At 48.4% G+C, this 27951-nt stretch overlaps 2 protein-coding genes and 1 pseudogene across 2 annotated transcripts in view; all 3 read left to right on the top strand.

The window, feature by feature from the left end:
• The window catches only part of PTTG1 (PTTG1 regulator of sister chromatid separation, securin), a 241843-nt gene that overhangs the window by 34052 nt on the left and 179840 nt on the right, over positions 1-27951 (top strand). The gene's annotated exons all lie outside the window — the stretch shown is intronic.
• FABP6 (fatty acid binding protein 6) lies at positions 6056-15829 on the top strand. Its single transcript, XM_050794829.1, has 4 exons — positions 6056-6248; positions 8948-9123; positions 11655-11744; positions 15719-15829. The coding sequence occupies exons 1-4, from the start codon at positions 6182-6184 to the stop codon at positions 15770-15772; spliced, it is 387 nt and encodes a 128-aa protein (XP_050650786.1). The 5' UTR covers positions 6056-6181; the 3' UTR covers positions 15773-15829.
• On the top strand, positions 24235-25407 carry LOC126957003 (low molecular weight phosphotyrosine protein phosphatase-like; annotated as a pseudogene).

Genomic DNA, 27951 nt, shown 5'->3' with positions numbered 1-27951 from the left:
TCTTCCAGCCTTAGTCTCCCTGAGAAACTGTTTTTCACACATCAAATGTTTGTGGCAACCCCATGTGGAAGAAATCTGTCAGCACCATTTTCCACTTGGTCTCTGGGTCACATTTTGGTAGTTCTCACAGTATTCAAACTTTATTATTATTTTTATATGTGTTCTGGTGATCAGCAATCTTTGATGTTATTATTGTAATTGTTTTGGGGTACCATAAACCACACCTATCTAAGAGTGAATCTTTGCCCACCTTCCTTCCTTCCTTCCTTCCTTCCTTCCTTCCTTCCTTCCTTCCTTCCTTCCTTCCTTCCTTCCTTCCTTCCTTCCCTCCCCCCTCCCTCCCCTTCCCCCCTCCCTCCCTCTCTCCTTCCTTCCCTCCTTCCTTCCTTCTTTCCTTCCTTCCTTATTCCTTATTTTGACAAATTCTCGCTCTGTTGCCCAGGCTGGAGTGCAGTGGCACAATCTTAACTCATGCAGCCTCTGCCTCCTGGGCTCAAGCCATCCTTCCATCTCAGCCTCTCAAGTAGCTGGGACTATAGGCACACACCACCACACTTGGCTAATTTAAAAATTTTTTAATAAAAATGACTTTTTCGTCTCACTATATTGCCAGACTGGTCTTAAACTCCTGGGCTCAAGCAATCCTTCTGCCTCAGCCTCCTATAGTGCTGGGATTACAGGCGTGAGCTGCTGTGCCTGGCCAAAACAGTGAACTTCTACCCATTCCCCATCTCTCTTTCCCTCCTCAGGCCTTCTTATTCCCTGAGACACAATATCGAAATTAGGCCCATTAGGCTGGGCATGATGCTTTATTCCTGTAATCCCAGCACTTTGGGAGGCCAAGGTGGGAGGACTGCATGAGCCCAGGAGTTTGAGACCAGCCTAGGCAACAAAGCAGAGCCCATCTCTACAAAAAAATTTAAAAAATTAGCTAGGCATGATGGTGTATGCCTGTGATCCTAGCTACTTGTGAGCCTGAGGTGGAAGACTGAGCCTGGGAGGTTGAGGCTGCAGTGAGGCGTTTTATTTTTTTTTGCTACTGCACTCCAGCCTGGGTGACCGAGAGAGACCCTCTCTCAACAACAAAAGAAATTAGGCCAGTTAAAAACCTGAAAATGTCTTCTAAGTGTTCAAGTGAAAGGAGAAGTCGCGCATCTTTCACTTTAAATCAAACATTAGAAATGATTAAGCTGAATGGGGGAATAATGAGATAGACCAAAAGCTAGGTCTCTTGAGTCAAATAGTTACCTGAGTGGTCAACGCAAAGGAAAAGTTTTTGGAGAAAATTAAAATGCTGCTCAAGGCTGGGTGCAGTGGCTCACACCTATAATCCCAGCACTATGAGAGGCTAAGGTGGGAAGATCACTTGAGCCCAGGAGTTTGAGACCAGCCTGGGCAACATAGTGAGACTCTGTCTCTACAAGAATTTTTTTTTTTTTTCTTAGACAGAGTCTTACTCTGTCCCCCAGGCTGGCATGCAGTGGCATGATCTCAGCTCACCATGGCCTTAGCCTCCCACACTCAAGTGATTCTTGTGACTCAGCCTCCCCAGCAGCTGTAATTACAGACACGTGCCATCATGCCTAGCTAATTCTCTGTGTTGTTAGTAGAGACAGGGTTTTCGACATGTTGGCCAGGCCGGTCTCAAACTCCTGGCCTCAAGTGATCCGCCTGCCTTGGTCTTACAAAGTGCTGGGATTACAGGTATGAGCCACCACATCTGGCCAAACCTGACAGCTATTTTTTTTTTTTTTTTTTTTTGAGATGGAGTCTCATACTGTTGCCTGGGCTGGATCTTGGCTCACTGCAACCTCCGCCTCCCAAGTTCAAGCAATTCTCCTGCCTCAGCCTCCCAAGCAGCTGGGACTACAGGCGCCCACCACCATACCTGGCTAATTTTTGTATTTTTACTAGAGATGGGGTTCCACCATGTTGGCCAGGCTGGTCTTGAACTCCTGGCCTTGTGATCCACCCACCTTGGCCTCACAAAGTGCTGGGATTACAGGCATGAGCCACGGCACTCAGCCCCCACGTTTTTTTTGAGACAGAGTCTCGCTGTGTCCCCCAGGCTGGAGTGTAGTGGCACGAACTTGGCTCACTGCAACCTCTGCCTCCCGGGTTCAAGCAATTCTCCTGCCTCAGCCTCCCAAGTAGCTGGGATTACAGGTGCCCGCCGCCATGTCCGGCTAATTTTTTTGTATTTTTAGTAGAGATGGGGTTTCACCGTGTTAGCCCGATGGTCTCAATCTCCTGACCTCGTGATCCTCCTGCCTCAGTCTCCCAAAGTGCTGGGATTACAGGCATGAGCCACTGCGCCTGGCCCAACCTGACAGCTTTTTAGAAACATGGGACTGTGCTTACAAACGAATGCTGGGTGAAGAAAAATAGAATGCAATATTGTATTTACGTGGGGTACGGTTATTGTATATCTGTTATAGTTGATAAGAAAGAAAATACTAATGAGGGAGAAGGAGGGAGAAATAGCAAAAGAGGGAGGAAGAGAGTAGAAAACATAAGGCCAGGCAGGGTGGCTCACACCTGTAATCCCAGCACTTTGGGAGGCTAAGGCAAGTGGATCACTTGAGGTCAGGAGTTCGAAACCAGTCTGGCCAACACGATAAAATCCTGTCTCTGTTAAAAACAAAAAAATTAGCCAGTCATGGTGGTGGGTGCCTATAATCCCAGCCACTTGGGAGGCTGAGGCAGGAGAATGGCTTGAACCCAGGAGGCGGAGGTTGCAGTGAGCTGAGATGTGACACTGCACTCCAGCCTGGGCGACAGAGCGAGACTCTGTCTCAAATAAATAAATTAATTAATTAATAAAAGCAGTTTACTTGTATTAGGGTTATGGGATTATGGGGATTTTTTGAAAAAAATTTTGAAAGCTATTTTAAGAGTAAATATAGGCTGAGTGCGGTGGCTCATGCCTGTAGTTCCAGCACTTTGGGAAGCCGAAGTGGGCAGATCACAAGGTCAGGAGTTCGAAACTAGCCTGGCCAACATGGAGAAACCCCGTCTCTACTAAAGATACAGAAAATTAGCTGGGCATGATGGTGGGCACCTGTAAGCCCAGCTACTCAGGAGGCTGAGGCAGGAGAATTGCTTGAACCCAGGAGGCAGAAGTTGCAGTGAGCCGAGATCATGCCATGAGACTCCATCTCAAAAAAAAAAAAAAAGTAAATATAAACTATACACTGGGGCTCTGTGACTCTGGCACGGTATACTTTGTCAAGGTTAATACTTCACTGAACCTCTGTTTGCCCCTAGGTAAAATGGGGACAATATCAGTACATCCCTCATAGAGTTTTTCTGAAGATTAAATAAGATCCTTCATGTAAAACACTCAGCTGAGTGCCAAATGCACAATAAAGATCCAATAAATGTGAGCTATTCTTGTCATTGTTATTTGATCATTATTATTATCAGTGAGGGGAAATTCTCACATGCTCTAGGCGGGAGTGTAAACTGCTACAGCTTTTCTGAAAGGCAGTAAAGTAATATATATACAAATTTTAAACACTAAAACCCTTCGTTCTAGGAATTTCATGTCTGGGAATTCACCTTAGCAAGTAATCTTAGTAAATAATCTGACATGTACAGTGAAAGGTGTGAACAAGAATATTTTTATCACAGTTATTTATAATAGGAAAAGATTGGAAACAACCTAAAAAATCCAGCAATAGCTAAGTAAGTTATGAGACATACATATGATAGAATACTCTGGAGCTATTGAACAGGATATGATATACCCTTTTGTAATGATATAGACATGTGCCTATATCATTACATAAACAGGAGGTAACAGAACAATATAGTCTCATTTATACAAGAAAGTAAATATGTGCATTTAAAAGCCTAAAAGGGCTGGGTGTGGTGGCTCATGCCTGTAATCTCAGCACTTTGGGAGGCCGAGGTGGGCAGCTCAGCCGAGCTCAGGAGTTTGAGACCAGCCTGGCCAACATGATGAAACCTTGTCTCTACTAAAAATTAGCTGAGTGTGGTGGGGCGCACCTGTAGTTCCAGCTACTTGGGAGGCTGAAGCAGGAGAACCTGGGAGGCAGAGGTTGCAGTGAGCCAAGATTGCGCCACTGTACTTCAGCCTGGGCAACGGAGGGAGACTTCACCTCAAAAAAAAAAAAAAAAAAAAAAAAAAAGTCAGGCATGGTGGCATGTACTTGTAGTCCCAGCTGTTTGGGAGGCTGAGTTGGGAGGATCACTTGAGCCTGGGAGGTCGAGGCTACAGCGAGCTGAGATCACACACTGCACTCCAGCCTGGGCAACAAACAGAGACCCTGTCTCAGAAAAAAAGAAAAGAAAAGAAAAAACCTGTAAGGAGAGATACCAAACTATTATCACAGGTCACCTCTGACAGGACTGTCACTTGCTCTGAATTATTTGAAATTTTTGTATATATAACTTAGAAAAATCCATGATGTGTGTATGTGTGTGTGTGTGTGTGTGTCTGTCTGTCTGTCTGCCTGCCTGTTAGACTAAAGTAAGAGTCCTGGCTGGAGTTAGAAATTCCAAGATTGGAGATTAAAGCCTGGTAAGATGCGGCAGAGCTGGTTTTTCATCCGTTCAGAGACTCCTTAGTCCCAGGTCTGGGAGTCAGCAACTGTATTGAATTCAGCTTGAGATGGAAATGAGGGAGATTCATGGAGAGCAAGCTTGGGAAAACGAAATAGACATGCAGAGATTTCCTGAATTAATAATAATCGGCCAGGTGCGGTGGCTCACACCTGTAATCCCAGCACTTTGGAAGGCTGAGGCAGGCGGATCACTTGAGGTTGGGAGTTCGAGACCAGCCTGACCAACATGGAGAAACCCCTTCTCTACCAAAAATACAAAATTAGCTGGGTGTGGTGGTGCATGACTGTAATCCCAGCTACTCGGGAGGCTGAGGCAGGAGAATTGCTTGAACCCAGGGGGCGGAGGTTGCAGTGAGCTGAGATCACACCTTTGCACACCAGCCTGGGCAACAAGAGTGAAACTCCATCTCAAAAATAAATAAATAAATAAATAAATAAATAAATAAATAAATAATAATCATGAGAGCCTTTGCAGAGTCTTTTATACTTTGCACTGTCAATTTCGCCCAATGCAGAGGACTATCTCACAACATAGATAGACTGGAGTGATCATTGAGGAGATAGAGTCCCAGCATGTGAAATGCTACCGAGAGACAGAGCAGAAATGGAAGTCAAGATTCTGAACCCTTAGCCCCTTCCAGCTCTGAAGCTTGAACAAAATAAAACTCATCCAGCTCCCAGCCCAGTGCTTGGCACACAGGCATCTTCAAGGCACCTGGCACCTTCTCCTCCAGGTGCGCTGCCTAGGTCCATGGGTGGCTGCTGTACTCTGGTTGCATTATCTCCACCCTTAGGGGCATCTGTTGTCCTTCAAGTTTGCTTTGCTCCAGCCAGACTCACTGTTTCCTTTCATCATGACCCTTTCCATCTTCATCACACTGTTCCCTCATCCTAGAATATCATCTCCCTTTGTTCTGAGCCTCCTCCAACCTTCCTGCTTCCCTACACATCCAAGTCCTATTGGTCCTCCAAGATGGGTGCCAAATGCCACCTCCTCCCCAAACATGCACCAGCCACCTGCTGGACACCATTGCTCCTTCCCCATGCCCCTGGTCAGCCACCTGCTTTTCTCTTGGGGCACATCACATCCTGCTTACACAAGAACTCTCTGCAGGTGTGTGCTTGTCTTTGGACTAAACCAAAGGCTCTTTTGGGAAAGGTGTGTGTCTCGTTCATTTGTGTTTCTTCAGTGCTGGCCCTGCACACAGCAAGTGCTCAAGTGCTTTGGTTGCAGAGTGAGAGAGTGCATGAGCGATGAGAGATGGTGAGAGCATGGGTTGAGGGCAGGGCGTGTGGGAATGGAGGGAGAGACGGGCAGAGAGGTGATGACTCCTCAAACTCATTGCCATCCTGACCCTGCGGGCAATGGCAGCACTTCCCCAGGGTGAATAACCTTGGGGCTCTGTCCCTCCAGGTCCTGCCCACATCATAAAACAGCGAGTGCTTCCTCTTCAGGACAGGAGGGAGAAGAAGTGGGGTGACTTAGGGGCTGAGCCTCAGCAACTGGGAGAGTTTATAAGCTGGGAAAGCAGACCCCTCAGCACCACCGTTCTCCTCATCCCTCTGCTCTCTGGCTCCAGCCTCCCAGCAGCATGGCTTTCACCGGCAAGTTCGAGATGGAGAGTGAGAAGAATTATGATGAGTTCATGAAGCTCCTCGGTGAGTGAGCTCCTGGGTATCCCTTCCTCGGGGTTGGTTTGTCACGGTGGGACAGGATTTCATTCATTCATTCACACATTTGTTGAGCAACTGCTTTCTCCCAGACTCTGAGGATAATAAGAACTCAGACACTCTTTTTTTTTCTTTTTTTGAGACGGAGTCTTGCTCTGTCGCCCAGGCTGAAGTGCAGTGGCGCTATCCCCACTCACTGCAAGCTCTGCCTCCCAGGTTCACACCATTCTCTTGCCTCAGCCTCCCAAGTAGCTGGGACTACAGGCGCCCGTCACCTCGCCCTACTAGTTTTTTTTTGTTTTTTTTTTTTTTTTTGGTATTTTTAGTAGAGACAGGGTTTCACCACGTTAGCCAGCATGGTCCTGATCTCCCGACCTCAGGTGATCCACCCGCCTTGGTCTCCCAAAGTGCTGGGATTACAGGCGTGAGCCACCACGCCTGGCCGACACTCTTCAACTTTATTTTATTTTATTTCATTTTTGAGACAGTCTCACTCTGTCACCTAGGCTGGAGTGCAATGACACCATCTCGGCTCACTGCAACCTCTGGCTCTCAGGTTCAAGTGATTCTCCTGCCTCAGCCTCCCCAGTAGCTGGGATTACAGGTGTGCACCAGCACACCTGGCTAAATTTTTTTTGTCATTTTTTAGTTAAGACGGGGTTTTACCATGTTGGCCAGGCTGGTCTTGAACTCCTGACCTCAGGTGATCCACTCGGCTTGACCTCCCAAAGTGCTGGGATTATAGGTGTGAGCCGCTGCGCCCGGCCTAGACACTCTTTGACTTTAAAACACACATAGAATATATTAGTATCTCCACTTTACTGAGGGAAAACTTGAGGCCCAGAGAATTGAGTAACTAGTCCAAAGTCACACAGCTAGTAACTGGTAAAGTGGAAACTTGGTTGGTGAAGTAGAGATTTGATGTTTATTTAGTCAAGCATGTATTTATTTTATTTTTATTTATTTATTTTTGAGACGCAGTCTTGCTCTGTCTCCCAGGCTGAAGTGCAGTGGCATGATCTCAGCTCACTGTAACCTCCGCCTCCTGGGTTCCAGCAGTTCTCCTGCCTCAGCCTCTCAAGTAGCTGGAACTACAGGCGCATGCCACCACATCTGGCTAATTTTTTGTGTTTTCAGTAGAGACAGGGTATCACCCTGTTGGCCAGGCTGGTCTCAAACTCCTAACCTCAGGTGATTCACACACCTCGGCCCCCCAAAGTGCTGGGATTACAGACGTGAGCCATGCGCCCAGCCTGTCAAACATTTATCAAACACCAGCTATATGCAAGGCTATCTCAGTGTTACCAATGGGGACTCAGCGTGACTTGCCCAAGTCAGTGGCAGAGGCCATTGGCACCCAGGACCCTATGATGAGTGGTCTCACCACGTCCTGCCTAGGAGAGGAAACCAAAGGGTTAGCGTGGAGACCAGGTTTGACAATCAACTTCTTCACACAGTCATTCAGCACACACAGGTCTCTTACTGTGCCAAACACTGTGGGCAGATACCAGTGATTTCATTCCTTCTCTCACTGCTTGACTTGTAACACGAGTCTGTTGTGAGGAACCAGTGAGACAGTGGATCTGACAATCTTGTGGAAATCTCAGTATCTCACTATCTAAAAAGTCTCAGGCAGTGTAACTCTTAAGGTTCAGAGGACAGCTCAAGGGGACCCATGCCCTCCCTCTTGGTGGCCACTTCTTGCCTGCCAGCTGGGTCAAAGGAACCCTGAGACCAGGCCCATTGAGCCTTGGGACCTGGAGGAGTCGAGAGCCCCTCTGAGTCATGCACTGGCAGTGGCCCTGAAGGAGCATGACAGCTTCGTGTTGTGGAATGGGAAGGGAGCCCACCTCGGTTCTACACTGATTCTGTCATTAACTTTCAATGAAATACTGGGAAGTCCCTTTCCCATTCTGGGTGCTCACTTCCTTATCTGTAAAATAAAAATATTAGAAGACACAATCTTTTTTTGGTGGAGGGTAGGGGACGGAGTCCTGCTCTGTAGCCCAGGCTGGACTGCAGTGGCGCTATCCCCGCTCACTGCAACCTCTGCCTCCTGGGTTTAAGTGATTCTCTTGCCTCAGCCTCTGAAGCAGCTGGTATTACAGGCACCTGCCACCATCCCCAGCTAATGTTTTTTTTTTGTATTTTTAGTGGAGATGGGGTTTTACCACATTGGCCAGGCTGGTCTTGAACTTCTGACCTTAAACGATCTGCCCGCCTTGGGTTCCCAAGGTGCTGGGATTACAGGCCTGAACCACCTCACCTGGCCAGAAGGCACAGTCTTGAAAGTCTCATTAATTCCAGAACTTCTCGAGCTTGGCAAGATTCCGTTATATTTATATTACTCTCAGAAGCTTGGTTATTATTGATGAGCACCCATTATGTGCCCGGAGCTTCACAAACACACTCACATTGAATATAATTCTTGTAACAGCCCTTTGGGATGGGCCTTATTATCCCCGTCTTGCGGATGAATACACTGAGGATGAATACAGAGAGTGACTTCCCCCAGCCACATGGCTCACAACATGTATTACCTGTCTCAGGCACTGTGCTCTTAACCTGCAGGCTAGCCTATCGTGTACATGGGATAGGGCAGTGGGGGTGGGCAGGAAAGCTCTTTCCCCAAACCACAGGGTTAAAAGCAGCTCTTATATGGCTACTCTGCTTATCCCCGGGTCCAGGGCTCTCCAGCGATGTAATCGAAAAGGCCCGCAACTTCAAGATCGTCACGGAGGTGCAGCAGGATGGGCAGGACTTCACTTGGTCCCAGCACTACTCCGGAGGACACACCATGACCAACAAGTTCACTGTTGGCAAGGAAAGCGACATACAGACAATGGGGGGCAAGAAGTTCAAGGTGAGAGGCCACTGGCTGTCCCCGTCCTTCCCCAGGCCTCCACCCGACTTCTCCTTCTCCAACACGGCCTCCCTGCTCCCAAGCTGAGGCTTCTTTCTCCAGTTTGGCCTCCAGCATTAAGAGCTTGAGTTACTTGGCACTTTAATGCTCCTGATTTTTAATGGTCAAAAATGGGCACCAAAACAATAAGAAAAATAGCTAACACTTACTGAACACTTAATATAACCTAGACTCTTGCTGAATAGATTTTTCATCTTAATGCAGTTAATCCTATGACATTGCTACAATTACTCTCCCTAGATTGAGGGGGAAGGCTAAATTATGGGATTAAAAAGCTTGCTGGCCAGACACAGTGGCTCCTACCTGTAATCTCAGCACTCTGGGAGGCCGAGGCGGGTGGATGGCTTGAGGCCAGGATTTTGAGATTAGCCTGGCCAACATGGTGAAACCCTGTCTCTACCAAAAATACAAAAATTAGCTGGATATGGTGGTGCATACTTGTAATTCCTGCTACTCAGGAGGCTGAGGCAGGGGAATCGCTTGAACCCAGGAGGCAGAAGTTGCAGTGAGCTGAGATCATACCACTGCACTCCAGCCTGGGTGACAGAGTGAGAGTCCATCTCAAAATAAATAAATAAATAAATAAATAAATAAATAAATAAATACCTTGCCTTAGTCACACAACAGGGGCAGGCCTTCACACCAGGCACTAGAGAGCATACGTGCTTTTTTTTCCTTTGAGATTCACTCTGTCACCCAGACTGGAGTGCAGTTGGCATGATCTCAGCTCACTGCAACCTCTGCCTCCCGGGTTCAAGCGATTCCCCTGCCTCAGCCTCCCGAGTAGCCAGGATTACAGGTATGCACCACCACATCTGGCTAATTTTTGTACTTTTAGCTGAGACGGGGGTTTCACCATGTTGGCCAGGCTGGTCTCGAACTCCTGACCTTGTGATCTGCCCACCTTGACCTCCGAAAGTGCTGGGATTACAGGCGTGAGCCACTGTGCCCGGCCATAAGTGCTTTTTAAATGTTGCCTCTCTATGTAGCACAGAGATAAAGAGGCTGGGCCCTGGAGTGAGCCTTGGCTGGGTTTGAAACCATGATTTCCCACCAGCAATTGTAGGGCCTTGGGTAAGTCATTTTACTCCCCTGAGCCTCGTATCTCTAGTATGCAAAAGGAGACTACATACAGTCTCTGGCTCCAAGAGCTGTGGTGAAGATTAAACAAGACAGTTCATGAAAGCACCTGGCATAGTGCCTACCACATATTGAATGCTAGAAGAAAAAACGCAGTCATTTGCTTTTGTTTTAGAAGTGAAGAAACTGGCCGGGCACGGTGGCTCAGGCCTGTAATCCCGGCACTTTGGGAGGCCGAGGCAGGTGGATCACGAGGTCAGGAGTTCGAGACCAGCCTGGCCAATATGGTGAAATGCTGTCTCTACTAAAATTACAAAAATTAGCGGGGCATGGTGGCGGGCACCTGTAATCCCAGCTACTTGGGAGACTGAGGCAGGAGAATCACTTGAACCCGGGAGGCAGAGGTTGCAGTGAGCCGAGATCACACCATTGCACTCCAGCCTGGGCAACAGGGAATGGGGCGAGGCTCCGCCTCAAAAAAAAAAAAAAAAAAAGAAGAAACTGAGGCTCAGGGATACCAAGTAATGGGTCTAAGGCCCTGCAGCCAGAACATGCTGGGACCAGGGATTTGAACCCCAGCTATTTGCCTCTATCATTAGGCCTCTGGTGACCCATGTGGAGTTCTAATTATAGAAAAGGAGTCAGGCTGGTGGCAGCAGGGGAAAGCAAAAAAGGAGAGTAGATAAGCTATAAGTCTGCCTTTCTTCATGGTCCAGAACACATACCTGTCCTGTGCAAATAACTCACAATCTTCCTGTGCCCAGCTATCGTCACCTCCACTGATAGAAATATGTAAGTTATCTCACTATAACCTTTGCTTTGTCAGTACTGCACAAAACCCTCTTCAGCACACTGCATAAGCAACAGTCTATAAACTCTCCAGCAAGACTTTGTCTCCTTGCAGTCAGCTCCTCTCTTGCTGACCTGCCCAGTGCACCCTTGCAACATATTTTCATACTTTCTCTAAGAAATCTGACTTTTTTTTTTGCCTACAACTGTCTTGGTAAATTCTTTTTTTTTTTTTTTGAGACAGTCTTGCTCTGTTGCCCAGGCTGGAGCACAGTGGCACAATCTCTGCTCACTGCAGCCTCTGCCTCCCGGGTTCAAGCAATTCTCATGCCTCAGCCTCCCAAGTAACTGGGATTACAGGCATGAGCCACCACATCTGGCTAATTTTTGTATTTTTAATAGCGGGGTTTCACCACGTTGGCCAGGCTGGTCTTCCTGACCTCAAGTGATCTGCCCACCTCAGTCTCCCAAAGTGCTGGGATTATAGGCGTAAGGCACTGCGCCTGGCCTTGGTAAATTCTTCTTACTCCCCGTGCCACCAGCCCCAGATAGTTACCAATCACCTGCAACAACCCAGGCTTAATGTTGTGCTTCTATTCCAGGCCACCGTGCAGATGGAGGGCGGGAAGCTGGTGGTGAATTTCCCCAACTATCACCAGACCTCAGAGATCGTGGGTGACAAGCTGGTGGAGGTGAGTGTCCTGCTGGTCCCTGGGATGATTACTGGACATTTGTCTGTCTCCTGGCCACAGCCCCTCAGAGGTAGGCCTCTGGGCAGCTGGCTTTACCAGCACTTCCCTTGTGCCAGGTTCTATGCTGAGTGCTGGATGCACATGATGTCATTTGGTCTTCACATAACCCTGTTAGGTGGGGATTTTGGTCTCCATTTTAGGAGGAGACTGAGGCATGGGGAAGCTAAGTGAGGGAGCACACAGCTTTGATGACAGAGCTGGGATTTGATGCTAAGCAGCCTGACTGCAGCACTTACACTCAGCCACCTCTGGGGCACAAGACTGGAAGCCCGGAAGATCCTTCCCAGAATGTAAAGGAGGTGGTTCAGGTGGGCTCCTCCAGGGACAGCCAGCACTCCACTCCATTTCCATGAGGGACATCAGGCGCCTTCTACCAGATCTTCTGATTTATCCAGAGAAGATGGAAATTTGCACTTCCATGTGAAATCTCCACACTATTAAATATTGGCAACTAATTAAAAAATTCTTTCAATATTGGCAGGTCCAACACACATATCTGTGGACCCTCCTACACAGGAGGTGGTGCCCTGGGAGGCCCTTCTTCTCACTTCTGTTTCTTTCCCGTGGGTCTCCAAGTTTTCCCCAGGTGGAAGAAATGGATGTGAAGTTAACAGGGAAAAGAAGGCATTTCCACACTTCATTCCCTCACTGTGAGCCTGTGACCTGCATCAGAGACCCTCTGGGGTCCTGTTTGGTCTAGAAAGGGCCCTTCCCTCCTCCCTGAAGCTCTCCAGCAGGGAAGACGTGATGAGGGAGGCAGGGTTTGTGTGACCCCCTTGCTCCTCCTTCTTTGATCTTTCTCTCTCTGTCTGTCATTTCCTTGCGCCCTCATCTCAAGCCCTGTCAAGAGGAAAGGAGCACACTGCCTCTCTCAGACACTGGTGTAAATGATTTACACCACAGACACTTATTTCAAACAGCTCTGGAGGCTGGGAAGTACAAGCTCAGGGTGCCAGCATGGGCAGGGGCTTATGAGGGCCCCCGTCCTGGTTTCTTCACATGACAGGGAGACGTCATCTCTCTTGTGTCTGGTTTTTTTGTTTGTTTGTTTTTTGTTTTTTTGAGACAGAGTCTTGCTCTGTCGTCCAGGCTGAAGTTCAGTGGCATAAACTTGGCTCACTACAACCTTCACCTCCCAGGTTCAAGCAATTCTCCTGCCTCAGCCTCCCGAGTAGTTGGGATTACAGGTGCGCACAACCATGCCCAGCTATTTTTGTATTTTTAGTAGAGACGGGGTTTCACCATGTTGGCCAGGTTGGTCTGACCCCATGATATGTACTCCCTCTGCCTCCCAAAGTGCTGGGATTACAAGTATGAGCCACTGTGCCCGGCCTGTTTTTTTTTTTTTGAGACGGAGTTTTACTCTGTTGCCCAGGCTGGAGTACAGTGGTGTGATCTCAGCTCACTGCAACCTCCATTTCCCCCATGCAAATGATTCTCATGCCTCAGCCTCCTGAGTAGCTGGGATTACAGGCGTGTGCCACCATACCCAGCTAATTTTTGTAATTTTACTAGAGACAGAGTTTCACCATATTGGTCAGGCTGGTCTTGAACTCCTGACCTCAAGTGATCTGCCCACCCTGGCCTCCCAAAGTGCTGGGATTACAGGCGTGAGCCACTGTATCAGGCCGTGTGTCTGTTGTTATAAGGGCACTAATCCCTCATGAGGACTCCACCCTCATAACCTAATCACCTCCTAAAGGTCCTATCTCCAAATAACATCACATTGGGGCTTCAACCTTTACCATATGGGTTTGGTTGGGGGACACACATGGAGTCCGTAACACGGCCCAAGAGGTTCCGTGCCCTCCCATTATACTCATTTTACAGAGAGAGCAGCATTACAAGGCTCAGAGATAGCACGGGACTTGGCCATGGCCACACAGCTAGTACATGCAGAGGCAGATCTCATCTGTTGACTTCTAGACTAGGCCCCCTGCCTCTTCTGCCCAGGCCCACGGGTCTTTTTTATCCTCCTTTAACATTTTTGGTTAAATAATCTAAAAATTAGCTGGGTGTGATGGCTCATGCTTCTAATCCCAGCACTTTGGGAGGCTGAGGCAAGTGGATCACCTGAGGTCAGAAGTTCAAGACCAGCCCAGCCAACATGGTGAAACCCAGTATCTACTAAAAATACAAAAAAAAATTAGCCGAGTGTGGTGGTGCACACCTGTAATCCCAGCTACTTAGGAGGCTGAGGCAGGAGAATCGCTTAAATCCGGGAGGTGGATGTTGCAGTGAGTAGAGAATGTGCTCGCTCCAGCCTGGGCAACAAGAGCAAAACTCTGTCAAAAAAAAAAAAAAAAAAAAAAAAAAAAAAGTCTAAAAATTAATAGATGTACAGTGTTGAAAAACTGTAAAAAGAACAAAAGTGACTATATGCCTCTTCTCCTGGGTGAAAACTGACATTTCGAAGAATCTAATGAAAGGGCTTTTGATGCATTTTTACATGAAATGTCAGTCAATAACTCCCAGAAGCAGCAAAGTTCCCCAGCCTGTGAGGTGTGCAGGGAGAGCATAGGGCAGGAGAATTGGAAGCAGATTTGGGCCTGAAAAGAGAATTGATCTTCCCAAGCTGAGCGAACCTGCTTGTCAATACCCAGAGGTTCCTCATCATGGAGCCCATGTGGTGTGGGCAGTGGCTGGAGTTCAGGGTCGTCATGCACACACACACATGACACAGCCAGGCACACACACGTATGCATGCACATAGACCCAGGCACGCGCACACATAAACAAAGTTCCATGACTAGGCCCTGAGAGGAGCTGTCTTGATTGCAAATCTCCCATCTCTAGAGGCCCAGAATCATCCTGGCACCGCCCCACTTCTCTACCAACAGACAGTGCATTTTGTAAGCATCCCTCCTGCCTTCTGCCACCAGCACCCCTGCCATGTTCTCATCACCTCTCCCCTACACTAAGCCCCAGCCTCCTCTGATTCCACCTCTCCCCCACCTTGCATCCATCCCATATGCAAGTCACACATCACTTCACACTGCTGCCCTTTGTCATGAATCAGGACCAAACTTGACCTTCCATGGCCTTACTGCCCAGTCCTACAGGTATGCTCTGCCCAGCCCCCCTGGACCAGCTACTGCTCCTGAGCTGGCCAGAGCCGTTCCTATCTCCCTTTCTATGCCATGTGGTTTCTCTCCTCTGAACTCCCTTTCTCCTGTTTGGTTTTCCAAATCCAGTTCTGCAGGCTTCTGTCCAACAGCCAATTCCCCGTCCTGTTACCTAGTCAGTGGCTCCCTGCCTCCTCTGGGCTCTCCCACAGCTCTCTGTTTGCTACCTGCCCTTCTCATGGAAATGCTGCTTTCCTCTGCTGGGTGTGCGAACCAGCTGATGACACGTGCACCTCCAATGGCAGCACAGCTCCACGGCAGGGAGCCCCGGGCACCACACACTGTGGGCCTTCAATGAACTGCATGCCCCCGCCTGCCTCTCCCACTAAACCTTAGGCTTCCAGAGAGTAGGGACTGTATCTTCCCATCACCGAGCACGTGACAGGTACCCATAAACACTGTGCAGTGCAGCCATGGCGTGTGGCCTTGGAAGGGTTACTTGACTTCTCTAAACTTCCATTTTCTCATCTGTACAATGAGAGCAACCTCACAGGGCTGTTGGGAGGATTAAATGGAATCATGCAGGGGAATCATGGGTGAATGGAGAGGAACAGAGGTGCAGGGTTCCACACCCAGAGTCACATCACCCCTCACAGCTGGTTACCATTCATCACAGGGAGTCCGCACACTGACTCCTGGAACAAATTGGGAAACTGAGGCCCAAAGAAGTGGTGCACCTGACTCTCATCTACTCAAGGCTGGGGTTGGAGGCTCATCTTTGTTCAGCGGTGCCTCCTGGCTACCTTGGGGTGGGCCACTGACTCCCTCTGTCCCGGCGGCTTCTTTCAGGTCTCCACCATCGGAGGCGTGACCTATGAGCGCGTAAGCAAGAGACTGGCCTAGGCATCCAGGCCCGGCCCAGGGAGCTACAAACCCGCCAATAAAACTGATACAAGGACAGATGCTGCTCGCTCCAGAACCTCTTTGTTTTTCTTTTCTGGTGTCTTGGGATGGGCTCTGGCTGGGTGAGGGTGGGAAAGCCCCCAAGGGTGGCCACATGGGCCACACATTGGCCCTGAGATCCCTGTGGGATTCACGTCATGGCAGAGCAAGACATGAATGTGGATGACTGCAATGCTCCTGCTCTTTGGGTGAGGCTGAAGGTGGCACACAGGAAGCATAGCGGGCACACTTCTGTGGCCCCTTCGCCCCACTCTGCCACCCACTACTCTGTGCTGCTTAAAGGTTCCTTTATGGAGACAAAGTCAGCTGGGAAAGGTAACACATTGATTCTCGGATGGGCCACAGGACAGGCATATCAGGACTTGGGGGTTGTGGGGTGGGAGCTGTTCCTTTAGGAAGGGCCCCGGCTGCTGGGCTCCAAAGCTCAAAGTAGGGATGGACCAGGGCTCGCCCAGGGAAGCTGTTTCAGCTTGGCCAGGGTTCTGCTGTTATTCGCTGTGGAGTCATCCCTTTGGTCCTCAGTTTACCCACTGAGGGGTACAAAGGGGGTCCAGGAGGACCAATGACGGGCTGAGGGGCATCAGTGGTCTATGAGATGGCAAAGGGGCAATGGGGGTGATAGGAGGGGCAGGAGATACTGGAGTGTCCTGGTTTTGACTCACAGGGCTTGGGCGGGGTGCCTGGGAAGAACTTCGAGAGGCTACGGGGGGCTGGGAAGGGGGGCGGGGGCGGGGTCACCCTGACATCTGGTGCCTGGAGTCCTGGGTTGAGAAGCATTCTGAGGCAACGTTTGGGTTTGGCAGATGTCCTGGGACAATCTCTAATCCAGAATCCTGAAGGGGACTTTTTTCATCCTCCTCTCTCCTTAGAAGTGTTACCACATCTTGGGTACCACCTTGACCTCTTTTTTACCCAATATTTTTCTTTTCTTTTTTTTTTTTTTTGAGACAGAGTTTTGCCCTTATTGCTCAGGCTGGAGTGCAATGGCATGATCTTGGCTCACCGCAACCTCTGCCTCCTGGGCTCAAGCGATTCTCCTGCCTCAGCCTCCCAAGTAGCTAAGATTATAGGCAAGTGCCACCACGCCTGGCTAATTTTGTATTTTTAGTAGAGACAGGGTTTCTCCACGTTGGTCAGGCTGGTCTCAAACTTCTGACCTCAGGTGGTCCACCTGCCTCGGCCTCCCAAAGTATTGGGATTACAGGTGTGAGCCACTGTGCTCGGCTACCCTGTGTTTTTCTATATGACAATTCACTTATTTTTACTATAATGGAAAATCATGTCACTTCCATACATACACAACCACTGTTATTTGCCATAATTTAAAACTATTTAAAAAATCAAAGCTGAACAATGTTGACTTCTAGCCAGATTCTGTTGCCTGCCCAAGGCCCTGGGCCTAAGGCCTCCCTTTGTGAAAAGGGTGAGAGAGGTAAAAGATATAGTGGTATCAAATGGGAAAATTTATCCTTAACTTATCAAAATTCCTGAGATACTACTGAAAGGAGAACGTACTCACTATAAGAGTTGAATTACCGAAGGCAGGTAGTACTTACATTATCTCGAATGTACAAGTCCCACATGTGAGACATAAGGAATAAGGTTTGTCCAGAGCTTTGCATGGGGTATGGCACACAGAAGGGGCCTAATAAGTGCTACCTGACCTAAGGTCCTTCTAGCTCTGTGCAATTTGCAGCCTTTCACTCTTGTGGGCCAGCCTCAACCTGGACAGATGTCACGGCCCAGGTCACAGGCAGCCTTTTCTTGCCTCCTCCCACATTCTACTTTGAAACCTTATCTTTCTAAGAACAATACACAGCCCCTCCCCACCCACCCAGCAAGGACCCATGAATTCCACCGTTTTGCCAAGACTTATTACTAATTAAGTGAACTAGGTAAGCATTAAATTAAACTAGCAGTGTTGCTGTTTCCCCTCCAGACTGAATAATTACTCATAATGAGCTTGGATAATAAGTCTCTAAATAACAGAGTTAACTATAATTAGGCTGAAAATTGAGAGAAGGGGAGAGAGAGAAAGAGGAAGGAAGAGGAGAGAGAGAGGGAGGGAGGGAGAGACGGAAGAGATAAGGTAGAAGTTCTACTCCTGTAATTGATTCAGGAACAAATTCAAATTGTTGGCAGGGGAGAAAATCTTTTTTTTTTTTTTTTTTTTTTTTTTTTTTTTTTTTTGAGACAGAGTCTTGCTCTGTCACCAGGCTTAAGTGCAGTAATGTGATCTCAGCTCATTGCAACCTCTGATTCTCTGGTTCAAGCGATTCTCCTGCCTCAGCCTCATGAGTCGCGTGGATTACAGGTACGTGCCACCACGCCCAGCTAATTTTTGTATTTTTAGTAGAGACGGGGTTTCACCATGTTGGTCAGGATGGTCTCGATCTCCTGACCTCGTGATCCCCCTGCCTAGGCCTCCCAAAGTGTTGGGATTACAGGCGTAAGCCACAGCCCCCAGCCGGGGGAGAAAGTCTGAAGCCTGTGTTGTTATAAACTCACAGATTCACAGACGATGGAAAAGCAGGACCTCAGCTCTCAACTAGTTTAAACTCTGTATTTCACAGACATGGAAACCTCTCTTTTCACAGAGAGGAAAAGAAATTCATCCAAAGTCACACAGCAGTGAGTGAGTGAGTCTCTGAGAGTAATCTGGGTGTGGGCTTCACCCACCAATGCAGCTACAGTTTCTCAGTGTGGGTAAATAGAATAAGGCAAGCTGGAGAAAAGCACCTATGTCATTGGCATCTTGGCAGGGAGGATTCCTCAGCCAGAAGAGCCAGTGGTTAAGAGCTTTGACTCTGGGCCGAGTGCGGTGGCTCACACCTGTAATCCCAGCACTTTGGGAGGCTGAGACAGGAGGACCATTTGAGCCCAGGAGTTTGAGAACATAAGGAGACTTCATCTCTACAAAAAATTAAAACATTAGCTGGGCATGTTGGCACATGCCTGTGGTCCCAGCTACTTGGGAGGCTGTGGTGGGAGGATAGAATGGGCCCGGGAAAGTCAAGGCTGCAGTGAGCCATGATTGCACCACTGCATTCCAGCCTGGGTGACAGAGCGAGACCCTGTCTCAAAAAAAAAAGAGCTTTGGGGATGGGCACAGTGGCTCACACCTATAATCCCAGCACTTTGGGAGGCTGAGGCGGGTGGATCACTTGAGGTCAGGAGTTAGAGACTAGCCTGGCCAACACAGTGAAACCCCATCTCCACTAAAAATACAAAAATTAGCCAAGTGTGGTAGCACGTGCCTGTAATCTCAGCTACTTGGGAGGCTAGGCAGGAAAATCACTTGATCCCAGGAGGTGGAGGCTGCAGTGAGCCGAGATGTGCCATTGCACTCCAGCTTGGGTGGCAGAACAAGACTCTGTCTCAAAAAAAAAAAAAAAGAGATTTGGTTTTGGAGTCACATTACTAGGATTTGAATCTTTTCTTTATCACCTAGTAGCTGTGTCACCTTGAGGTAAGTTCATGCATTTCTCTGAGCCTCAGTTTCCTCACCTGTCAATGGGAATAACAACTGTACTTACCTAATAGAGTTGCTCAAAGTCACTCAATGTTAGTTCTACCATCACCTCCATCATCACAACCATCACTCTCAGGTCAGTGCAATCAAAGGGTTAGGAATGCCTCTGTCACTAACTTGTGAGTCACTGGACCTCTCTGAGCCTCATCTTGGTCATGTGTAAAATGAGTTAGTAAGACCTTCCCTTCCTTGGTCACAGGGGAGTTACAAGGATAAAGGGTAAAAATCCATGCTTTGGGAGGACAAGGCGGGCAGATCACTGAGCCAGGAGTTCAAGAACCAGCCTGGGCAACATGGTGAAACCCCATCTCTACGAAAATACAAGTTAGCCGGCATGGTAGCATGTGCCTTTAGTCCCAGCTACTTGGGAGGATGAGGTGGGACAATCACCTGAGCCCGAGGAGGTCGAAGCTGCAGTGGCCATGATTGCACCACTGCATTGCTGCCTGGTGACAGAGTGAGATCCCGTTTCAAAAAAGTATTTTTTTTTTTGAGACGGAGTCTCGCTCTGTCGCCCAGGCTGGAGTGCAGTGGCCGGGTCTCAGCTCACTGCAAGCTCTGCCTCCCGGGTTCACGCCATTCTCCTGCCTCAGCCTCCCGAGTAGCTGGGACTACAGGCGCCCGCCACCTCGCCCGGCTAGTTTTTTGTATTTTTAGTAGAGACGGGGTTTCCCTATGTTAGCCAGGATGGTCTCGATCTCCTGACCTTGTGATCCGCCCGTCTCGGCCTCCCAAAGTGCTGGGATTACAGGCTTGAGCCACCGCGCCCGGCCAAAAAAGTATTTTTTTAATCCATGTTCGTGACTCCCAGAAAGTTAGATTGGCTTCATCATTTGCTGCACTGTGCAACAAGCTAGAAGGACTTCCCATTCCACAGACCTGGTTCAGGTGCCCTTTACCACAGGGTCTCTCTGACCTTCACCCTGGCATTTGGGAGCCATCTCTCCCACTCTGCCTGGGCACCTGCCTCCCTCCTGGCAAGCTCCTTTGGTGAACTTGGGAGCTACTCATAGCATCTTTAAAGATCACCACTAGGGCTGGGTGCAGTGGCTTATGCCTGTGATCTAAGCACTTTGGGAGACAGAGGTGGGCAGATCGCTTGAGCTCAGGAGTTTGAGACCAGCCTAGATAACACGGTGAAACCTTGTCTCTACAAAAAATGCAAAAAACTTAGCTGGGCTTGGTGGTGTGCGTCTGTAGTCCCAGATACTTGGGAGGCTGAGGCGGGAGGATGGCTTGAGCCCAGGAGGCAGAGGTTGCAGTGCGCTGAGATCACGCCACTGCACTCCAGCCTGGGGGAAAGAGCCAGACAATGTCTTTAAAAAATCAAAAAAAAAAAAAAAAAAAAAAAAAGAAGAAGATCACCATTAGGTGGCACTCTGCCACCTGCCTGCCATTCCTTGGATACCTGATGTGTTTGGCGGGAAGGAGCAGTGAAATCTTGAGTGACTGGGCCTTCGTGTGGCTGTGTGTCACCTAAGGGTGACATGGCATGGTGAGACCTTCAGCCTCCCGGATCCTCGTATCCTCATCTAGGCAATGGTGATAATCCAACTAGCTCATGGTGGCGTTGCGAGGGCAAAAGAGGAGTAAGGATAAGAGCATGAGGAAAGTGCCAAAGACAGGGCCTGCCGCATAGTAAGTGTGCACAAAGGACCTATTAAAGGCTCTTCTTGAAAGATCTACTGGTGAGAACTGGCACATACAGGGTAGGGCTTTAGAGCAGGGAGAAGTGTCCAAGCCTGGCTATGAACGAGCTTTTCCTGGGAAACCTCCCATCTCAGACCTGCTGGACCTGACTCTAGGTAACAAGACCATGGACTGCCACTGGGACATGCTCCCTTGCTAGGTATGACCTGGGAGACCGTTCCAGTCCCACCCTCTCATTTACAGATGGAGAAACTGAGCTCTAGAAAAGGGAAATTACCTGCCTAAGTCCACACAGCTGGGGAGCAGCAGAAGGCCTGACTTCCAGATGTCCTGCCTGTGTGTCTCTGACAAGGGCAGGGGCCTACAACCAGCCATAGTTGGCCCAGGAGAAGCCTGGCCACTTGAGTTCTTCCTTTGAAGTGGGAGCTGGGTTGGAGGGAGGTGAAGCTGTCTCACCTGAGCCCTAAAGAAGGGGGGGTCCACTTATTTCCAGTGGTCCTTGTGGAATTCACTGCTGAATGATGATATCACATGTCCCAGGCTTCCTTACCATACACCTGAACCATACACCAGGTTGGCAGCCTTCCCCTTAAAATGAGGGGACAGAGGTTCAGAATGGAGAGAGGGTTATTGTCAAGACCAGACGCTCTCAGACCTCTCACCTCTCAGGCTCTGTGTTCTTGCCTAGATTCCACTCTTTTTTTTTTTTTTTTGAGAGAGAGTTTTACTCTTATTGCCCAGGCCAGAGTGCAGTGGTGCAATCTCCACTCACTGCAACCTCTGCCTCCCTGGTTCAAGTGATTCTCCTGCTTCAGCCTCCCAAGTAGCTGGGATTACAGGTGCCTGCCATGATGCCTGGCTAATTTTTTGTATTTTTAGTAGAGAGAGGGTTTCATGTTGGCCAGGCTGGTCTCGAACTCCTGACCTCAGGTGATCCATCTGCCTCGGCCTCCCAAAGTGCTGGGATTACAGGCATGAGCCACCACACCCATCTTAGATTCCACTCTAACTTAAAATGTTTTATCGGCTATTTGTTAAAATGTTTTAAATTTGATTTAAAAAAGTTTAAAAAATTAATTTCCTAGAAAGCACAGAATCCCAGCTTATCTGGAAACATGGAGCTTACATCTCTGAAAGATAATACCAGGTAGAGGCCGGGCGCCGTGGCTCATGCCTGTAATCCCAGCACTTTGGGAGGCCGAGGCCGGCGGATCACGAGGTCAGAAGATCAAGACCATTCTGGCTAACATGGTGAAACCCCGTCTCTACTAAAAATACAAAAAAATTAGCAGGGCATGGCGGCGTGTGCCTGTAGTCCCAGCTGCTGGGGAGCCTGAGGCAGAAGAATGGCATGAACCCGGGAGGCGGAGCTTGCAGTGAGCCGAGATCGTGCCACTGCACTCCAGCCTGGGTGACAGAGCGAGACTCCGTCTCAAAAAAAAAAAAAAAAAAAAAAAAAAAAAAAAAGAATACCAGGTAGGAACTGAGTAGACATCATATCCATCATATCCTCTAGGGGGACACTGACTTTACATTACAGCTCGACACAGTCCCCACCACCTCGCACTGTCAGTCATCCAGCTGGATTTGCACACACATGGTACCTACCTGGCCCTGGTGGGCATTTGACCTGAGACACCTACCAAATGCTTTGCTGCCTTCTGCTGAAATTTGGTTCACAAGGGTCTACTCTGAGGAACAGACCCTGGTTCATGAGGGCTGCTAAGATTCTCTTCCAGGCACCTGGTGCCAGGGATTGCCTCAGAAACACAAGGATGCTGGTTGCTGGCAAAGAGGAGGGCAGCTCTTTAGGCTGTTTGACAAGCTGGATGGTACCTGGAGCTGGTCTGAGCCAGCACTGAGGCAGGTCCCCTCCTGGGGGAAGGTCTGGGGAGGCCCCAAGCCTGGTCCCCGTCTTCACCTTCACAGATGGGGCTGGGAGCTCAGGGAGCCCCTCCCAGATCCGAGCGTATTAGAAGCAGACAGATGGAGCCGCAAATCATGTTAGCCGGTGGCAGATGTGCAAGGAGCTACGGTTCTGTGTCTGCTGGTGAGTGTGCTCTGAGAACCCCAGCCATGAATCAGGAGTGTGAACGCCAGGCAACTCTTTGCTTTTATGAACCCGTGTCCATGGTCCTGCCCTGGTGGGGTGTTCCCTACCAGGCGAGTGGCTGGCCAGCTGGGCCAGCCACGGAGCCTTTGCCTCTGGCATTCCAAAGCCATTGAGTCAGGAGCACAGGATGGTGGCAGACTGAGACGGCGTGGGCTTGAACTGTGGCTCCTTCACTGCCGCTGCTGTCCTTAGGCAAACAACCTCTCTGCGCCCTTATTTTCTGATCTGTAAAACACAGCTAATAATACTTCCTATTTTGTAGGGTTACTAGGATGGCTGTAAGAAATAGTATGAGCAAGTGCCTGAAACACAGTAAGTACTTAACAAATGCCAGCTGCAATAACTATTGCCACCGTCACCAGGAGCTATTATTATATGGGGTGGTGGGACGGGAGGTAGTTTAGGGCACAGCCGTAAAATCAGGTAAACAAATTAATGCAGTCATTTCGGATGGTTTGAATACCATGCAGAAAATGAACAGCTAACAAGACTAGGGTTGTTACAAAGGCCTGTTCGGGAGGTAGCATGTGAGTTGAGACCTATGGCAGGGTTTCTTAGCCTCAATACTATTGCCATTTGGGCTGGACAATTTTTGCCATGAGGGGCTCTCCTGTACAGTATAGGATGTTTAGCAACATCCTGGACCTCTACTCACTATATGCTGGTAGTATCTCCCCTCAGTTCCAACCAAGTGGGTGTACAGACATTGACAAATGTCCCCTGGGGGTCAAAAATGACCCCTGTTGAAAATCACTGATATAAAAGGTGAGCAGCAGGCCAGGCGCTGTGGCTCACGTCTGTAATCCTAGCACTTTGGAAGGCAAAGGCGGGAGGATCTCCTGAGGTCAGGAGTTTGAGACCAGCCCGGCTAACATGGTGAAACGTCACCTCTACTAAAAATACAAAAATTAGTTGGGCATGGTGGCGCTTGCCTGTCATCTCAGCTACCCGAGTGGGTGAGGCAGGATAATCACTTGAACCCAGGAAGCGGAGGCTGCAGTGAGCTGAGATGATGCGACTGCATTCCAGCCTGCGTGACAGAGCAACTTTGTCTCAGAAAAAAAAAGAGGGGGGGTGAGGAGCCAGTCCCACAAGGACTAAGGGGAACAGCAGAAATAGCTTTGGGGGGATGGACTTTGAACCCTGAGGGCAGGAGGAACTGGAACCCTGACCCTAACCCTAATCCAGGCATTCAGTCGGCAGTGCTAGTTTGGAAAGAAGCAGATTCTTCTTGGAAAAGAAGTCTGGGTGTCCTAGCCCTTCACACAGCTAAGCCAAAGAAATGCTGCACAGAACAAATAAATACTAAGTATAGGTCTACGACTCAAATGGTTCAGACATTCAGACGGGGATGCTGCTTCCTTACTCTCATTTGAGTTTGGGAACCAGTTCCTGAAGTTAATCCTTCAATGTTTCTTCAAATAAATCACATGGGCAGTCTCTGGGTGCCTTTGCGCACGGAGAGATGGCAGAGCAGGTGCCTAAGCCAGTGCTGTTTGTGTATCTGGGTAACATCTGTTGGTCACCCATTGCAGAAGCAGTTTTCAGATCAAAACATTTCAAAGGCATGGGCATGGTGGCTCTCGCCTGTAATCCCAGCACTTTGGGAGGCCGAGGCGGGCAGATCACCTGAGGTCAGGAGTTTGAGACCAGTCTGACCAACATGATGAAACCCCATCTCTATTAAAAATACAAAAATTAGCTGGGTATGGTGGCATTTACCTGTAATCCAGCTATGTGGGAGGCTGAGGCAGGAGAATCAGTTGAACCTGGGAGGCGGAGGTTGACTGAGTCAAGATTGCGCCACTGCACTCCAGCCTGGGCGACAGAGCAAGACTCTGGCTCAAAAAAAAAAAAAAAAAAAAAAAAAAAAAAAAAAAGCCAAAAAACATTTCAGAGAATTGGAGGGTAGACAGCACGGTGACATCTGGGTATGAGATAGGGAATCCCCTGACTACTGAGGGCACACCTGCATGAAGAGGCACGACATTCCCATGAGCCACGTTGCCCAGCAGAGATAGGAATAGAAAAAGCAATCAAGTTAAAAGCTGCAAAGCTAAAATTGAACTACTTGAGAGCTGTGATCCACAAAACTAACATTAATGCAGATCCTTATTATGGAAATGGCTGCCTTTTGAGACGGTGTACCAGCAGTGTGTCAGGTGCCGCAGAACGTTCTTGGGGGAAGCCCACCGAGGCTGGTCTGTACCCTGCTGCGGCCAACCTGACAAGACCCCAGCCTTCGGCTCTGCATCTCTCAGTGGACAAGCTAAAGTATAATAGTGTTCCATAGCCCAAGGTCCTAGCTCTTTCTTCACTGACTTACTGTTTCTTACCTTAAAAAATAATTGCAGATGGAAATCAGTTGTGTTTGGCAGAAGACTAAAAATCATTGATTCAGACAGTTTCTGGGGTATATTAAGTGTTCTTAGATTAGTTGAGCCTCTCACTTTGTCCCAATTACAAAAATAGTGGAACAAACAACATAAAACAACAAAACAAAACACAATGGAGTAAAACCTCCCTTGAAGGCCCAGGTCAGTATCTAAGCCCACTAAGACTTAAGATAATCGGGTCTGCCTCTTCAGTGGGTTTGATGATGGCTGGAGGACAGGCGCCCTCTGCTTCCTGCACTACCTTCATCTTTTTGCCCTAGGGCTTTTTATGGAGTGACAATAGCTCCGCCCATAGGAGCTCACAGTCTAGAATCGTTTTAATTCACACACACCCACAGTGCACACTTGTATATTTAAAAGATAGGGAAGAAGCTGTGTGGGTGGCTCATGCCTGTAATCCCAGCACTTTGGGAGGCCGAGGCGGGTGGATCACTTGAGGCCAGGAGCTGGAGACCAGCCTGGCCAACATGGTGAAACCCTGTCTCTGCTAAAAATACAAAAATTAGCTGGGCATGGTGGCACGCATCGATACTCCCAGCTACCGGAGGTTGACGCAGAATTGCTTGAACCTGGGAGGTGGAGGTTGCAGTGAGCCAAGATTGGACCACTGTACTCCAGCCTGGGCAACAGAGTGAGACCCTGTCTCAAAATAAAAAATAAAAAAAAGGAAGAAATAAAAGATTTGGAATCAGTCTTTAGCAACTTTAATACTTCTTGATTTTTTGCCTAGTTTATTTCATGAGGAGGTCAGCTCATTTGCTCCCATTTGAACCATGCTGCCTCTGAAACTTAATTACATCCAGGAAGGACACTTGTATGCTAGTTGATCCATGGTCAGTTGTGTAATAGGTCTGTTTCTATACGCACATGTAACCCAAATGTCAAATATAAATTGGGTTAGGTGGGAAAAATAATTTAAAAAGTTGGAAAAAGTTCTATTACGTTGACATGCTTAAATATTGGTATATTAAGTATTCTTTCATCAGCATTTCATATTTACTGGCAAATACAGGTACTTTCTGTATACTTTGAGGTAATTCTGTTAAATTCATATAGATGTCAGAAAATACTTTTCAAATTAAACTCGACTAGGTGTAGTGGCTTATACCTGTAATCTCAGCACTTTGGGAGGCCATGGCAGTCAGATTGCTTGAGCTCCGGAGTCTGAGATCAGCCTGGGCAACGTGGTGAAACCTCATCTCTACAAAAAATACCAAAATTAGCTGGGTATGGTGGCAGGTGCCTGTAGTCCCAGCTTCTCAGGAGGCTGAGGTGGGAGGATCCCTTGAGCTCAGAAGGTCAAGGCTGCAGTGAGCTGTGGTTGTGCCACTGCACTCTGGCCTGGGCCACAGAGCGAGACCCTGTCTCAAAATAATAATAATAATAATAATAATAATAAAATTTAAAAAACAAAATAAACTGGGGAGTTATAAAAATACAACTGAGATATAAAAAACAAAGAAATCATAAACCTGAATGACCAAGAAGCTGGCCAAAAGTGCAGATTCCGGGTCCCCACCCCTCCCTAGAGAAGGCTCCAGGTCATTCTGCAGCTTGCTCAGGCTTGAAAACCTCTGAATTTAACCCGATGCCAGCCCTGGGAGGAACTTTAAGGCTGTCCTTTGTGCTTTGTAAAGCTTTCATAGCCATCCTCCAGCATGGGAACGAACACAATCTTACATAGAGCGCCCAAGGGTGGAAGACAGACAAGTGGCACAGCCTCCCCACCACCCCCAAGAGCTTAGACCCATCCACCAACTTGACCATCTCCATAGTAACAGATGGAGAAATGGAAGCCCAAAGAGGGAGGGATTTGTCCAAAGTGAAGTGGTGCTCTTGGTAAACCCAAGACTTACCTTGTCTCTGAATCCCCAAAACCTAGAGCTTACTGCCTCACCTGGCCTTGCACAAGGCAGGTGGTGAGCACTGCCCTCAGCCCCCGCCTTGGCGGTGTCAAACACACTCCTGGGTCTGGGCTGCAGCCTCAGGCCCTGAGCTCATCTTCCCTTTCCTCCCTTGTCTAATCCAAGGCATCTGCACTTAGCAAATGTCTCAGTCCCACTGTGACACTGGCTCTCTAGGGTGGTTCTGCTGGAAGCTGGGTAGGCAGAGGGCAAGACAGAAGTCTCGAGTGAGACTCCCTTCAAGGAGGAGTGCGAATCTGACATTTTTCATAATAGCTGATGCTATATCCCATCCATTCTACATTTACATATTTTGACATTTAACGCTTCTGAAATAAGAATGCAATATATAATCAATGGTATCTTGAAAACTGCCTAATGATTTAGTTTTCTAAAAAGTCTTAGTGCATAAAATAACAGTGCATCTTACAAAAAGCTGGTCTTATGCTTGAAGAAACATAATAATTGTCTCCTTTTTTGGAGGTACTGGCCTTGATGTACATTACGTTACTTAATCCTCTTGA

The sequence above is a fragment of the Macaca thibetana genome, chromosome 6 (genome assembly GCF_024542745.1).
Source record: "Macaca thibetana thibetana isolate TM-01 chromosome 6, ASM2454274v1, whole genome shotgun sequence".
NCBI lineage: Eukaryota > Metazoa > Chordata > Mammalia > Primates > Cercopithecidae > Macaca > Macaca thibetana.
Note: the sequence above shows the minus strand (reverse complement) of the source record. Positions and strands in the feature narration are given on the sequence as shown.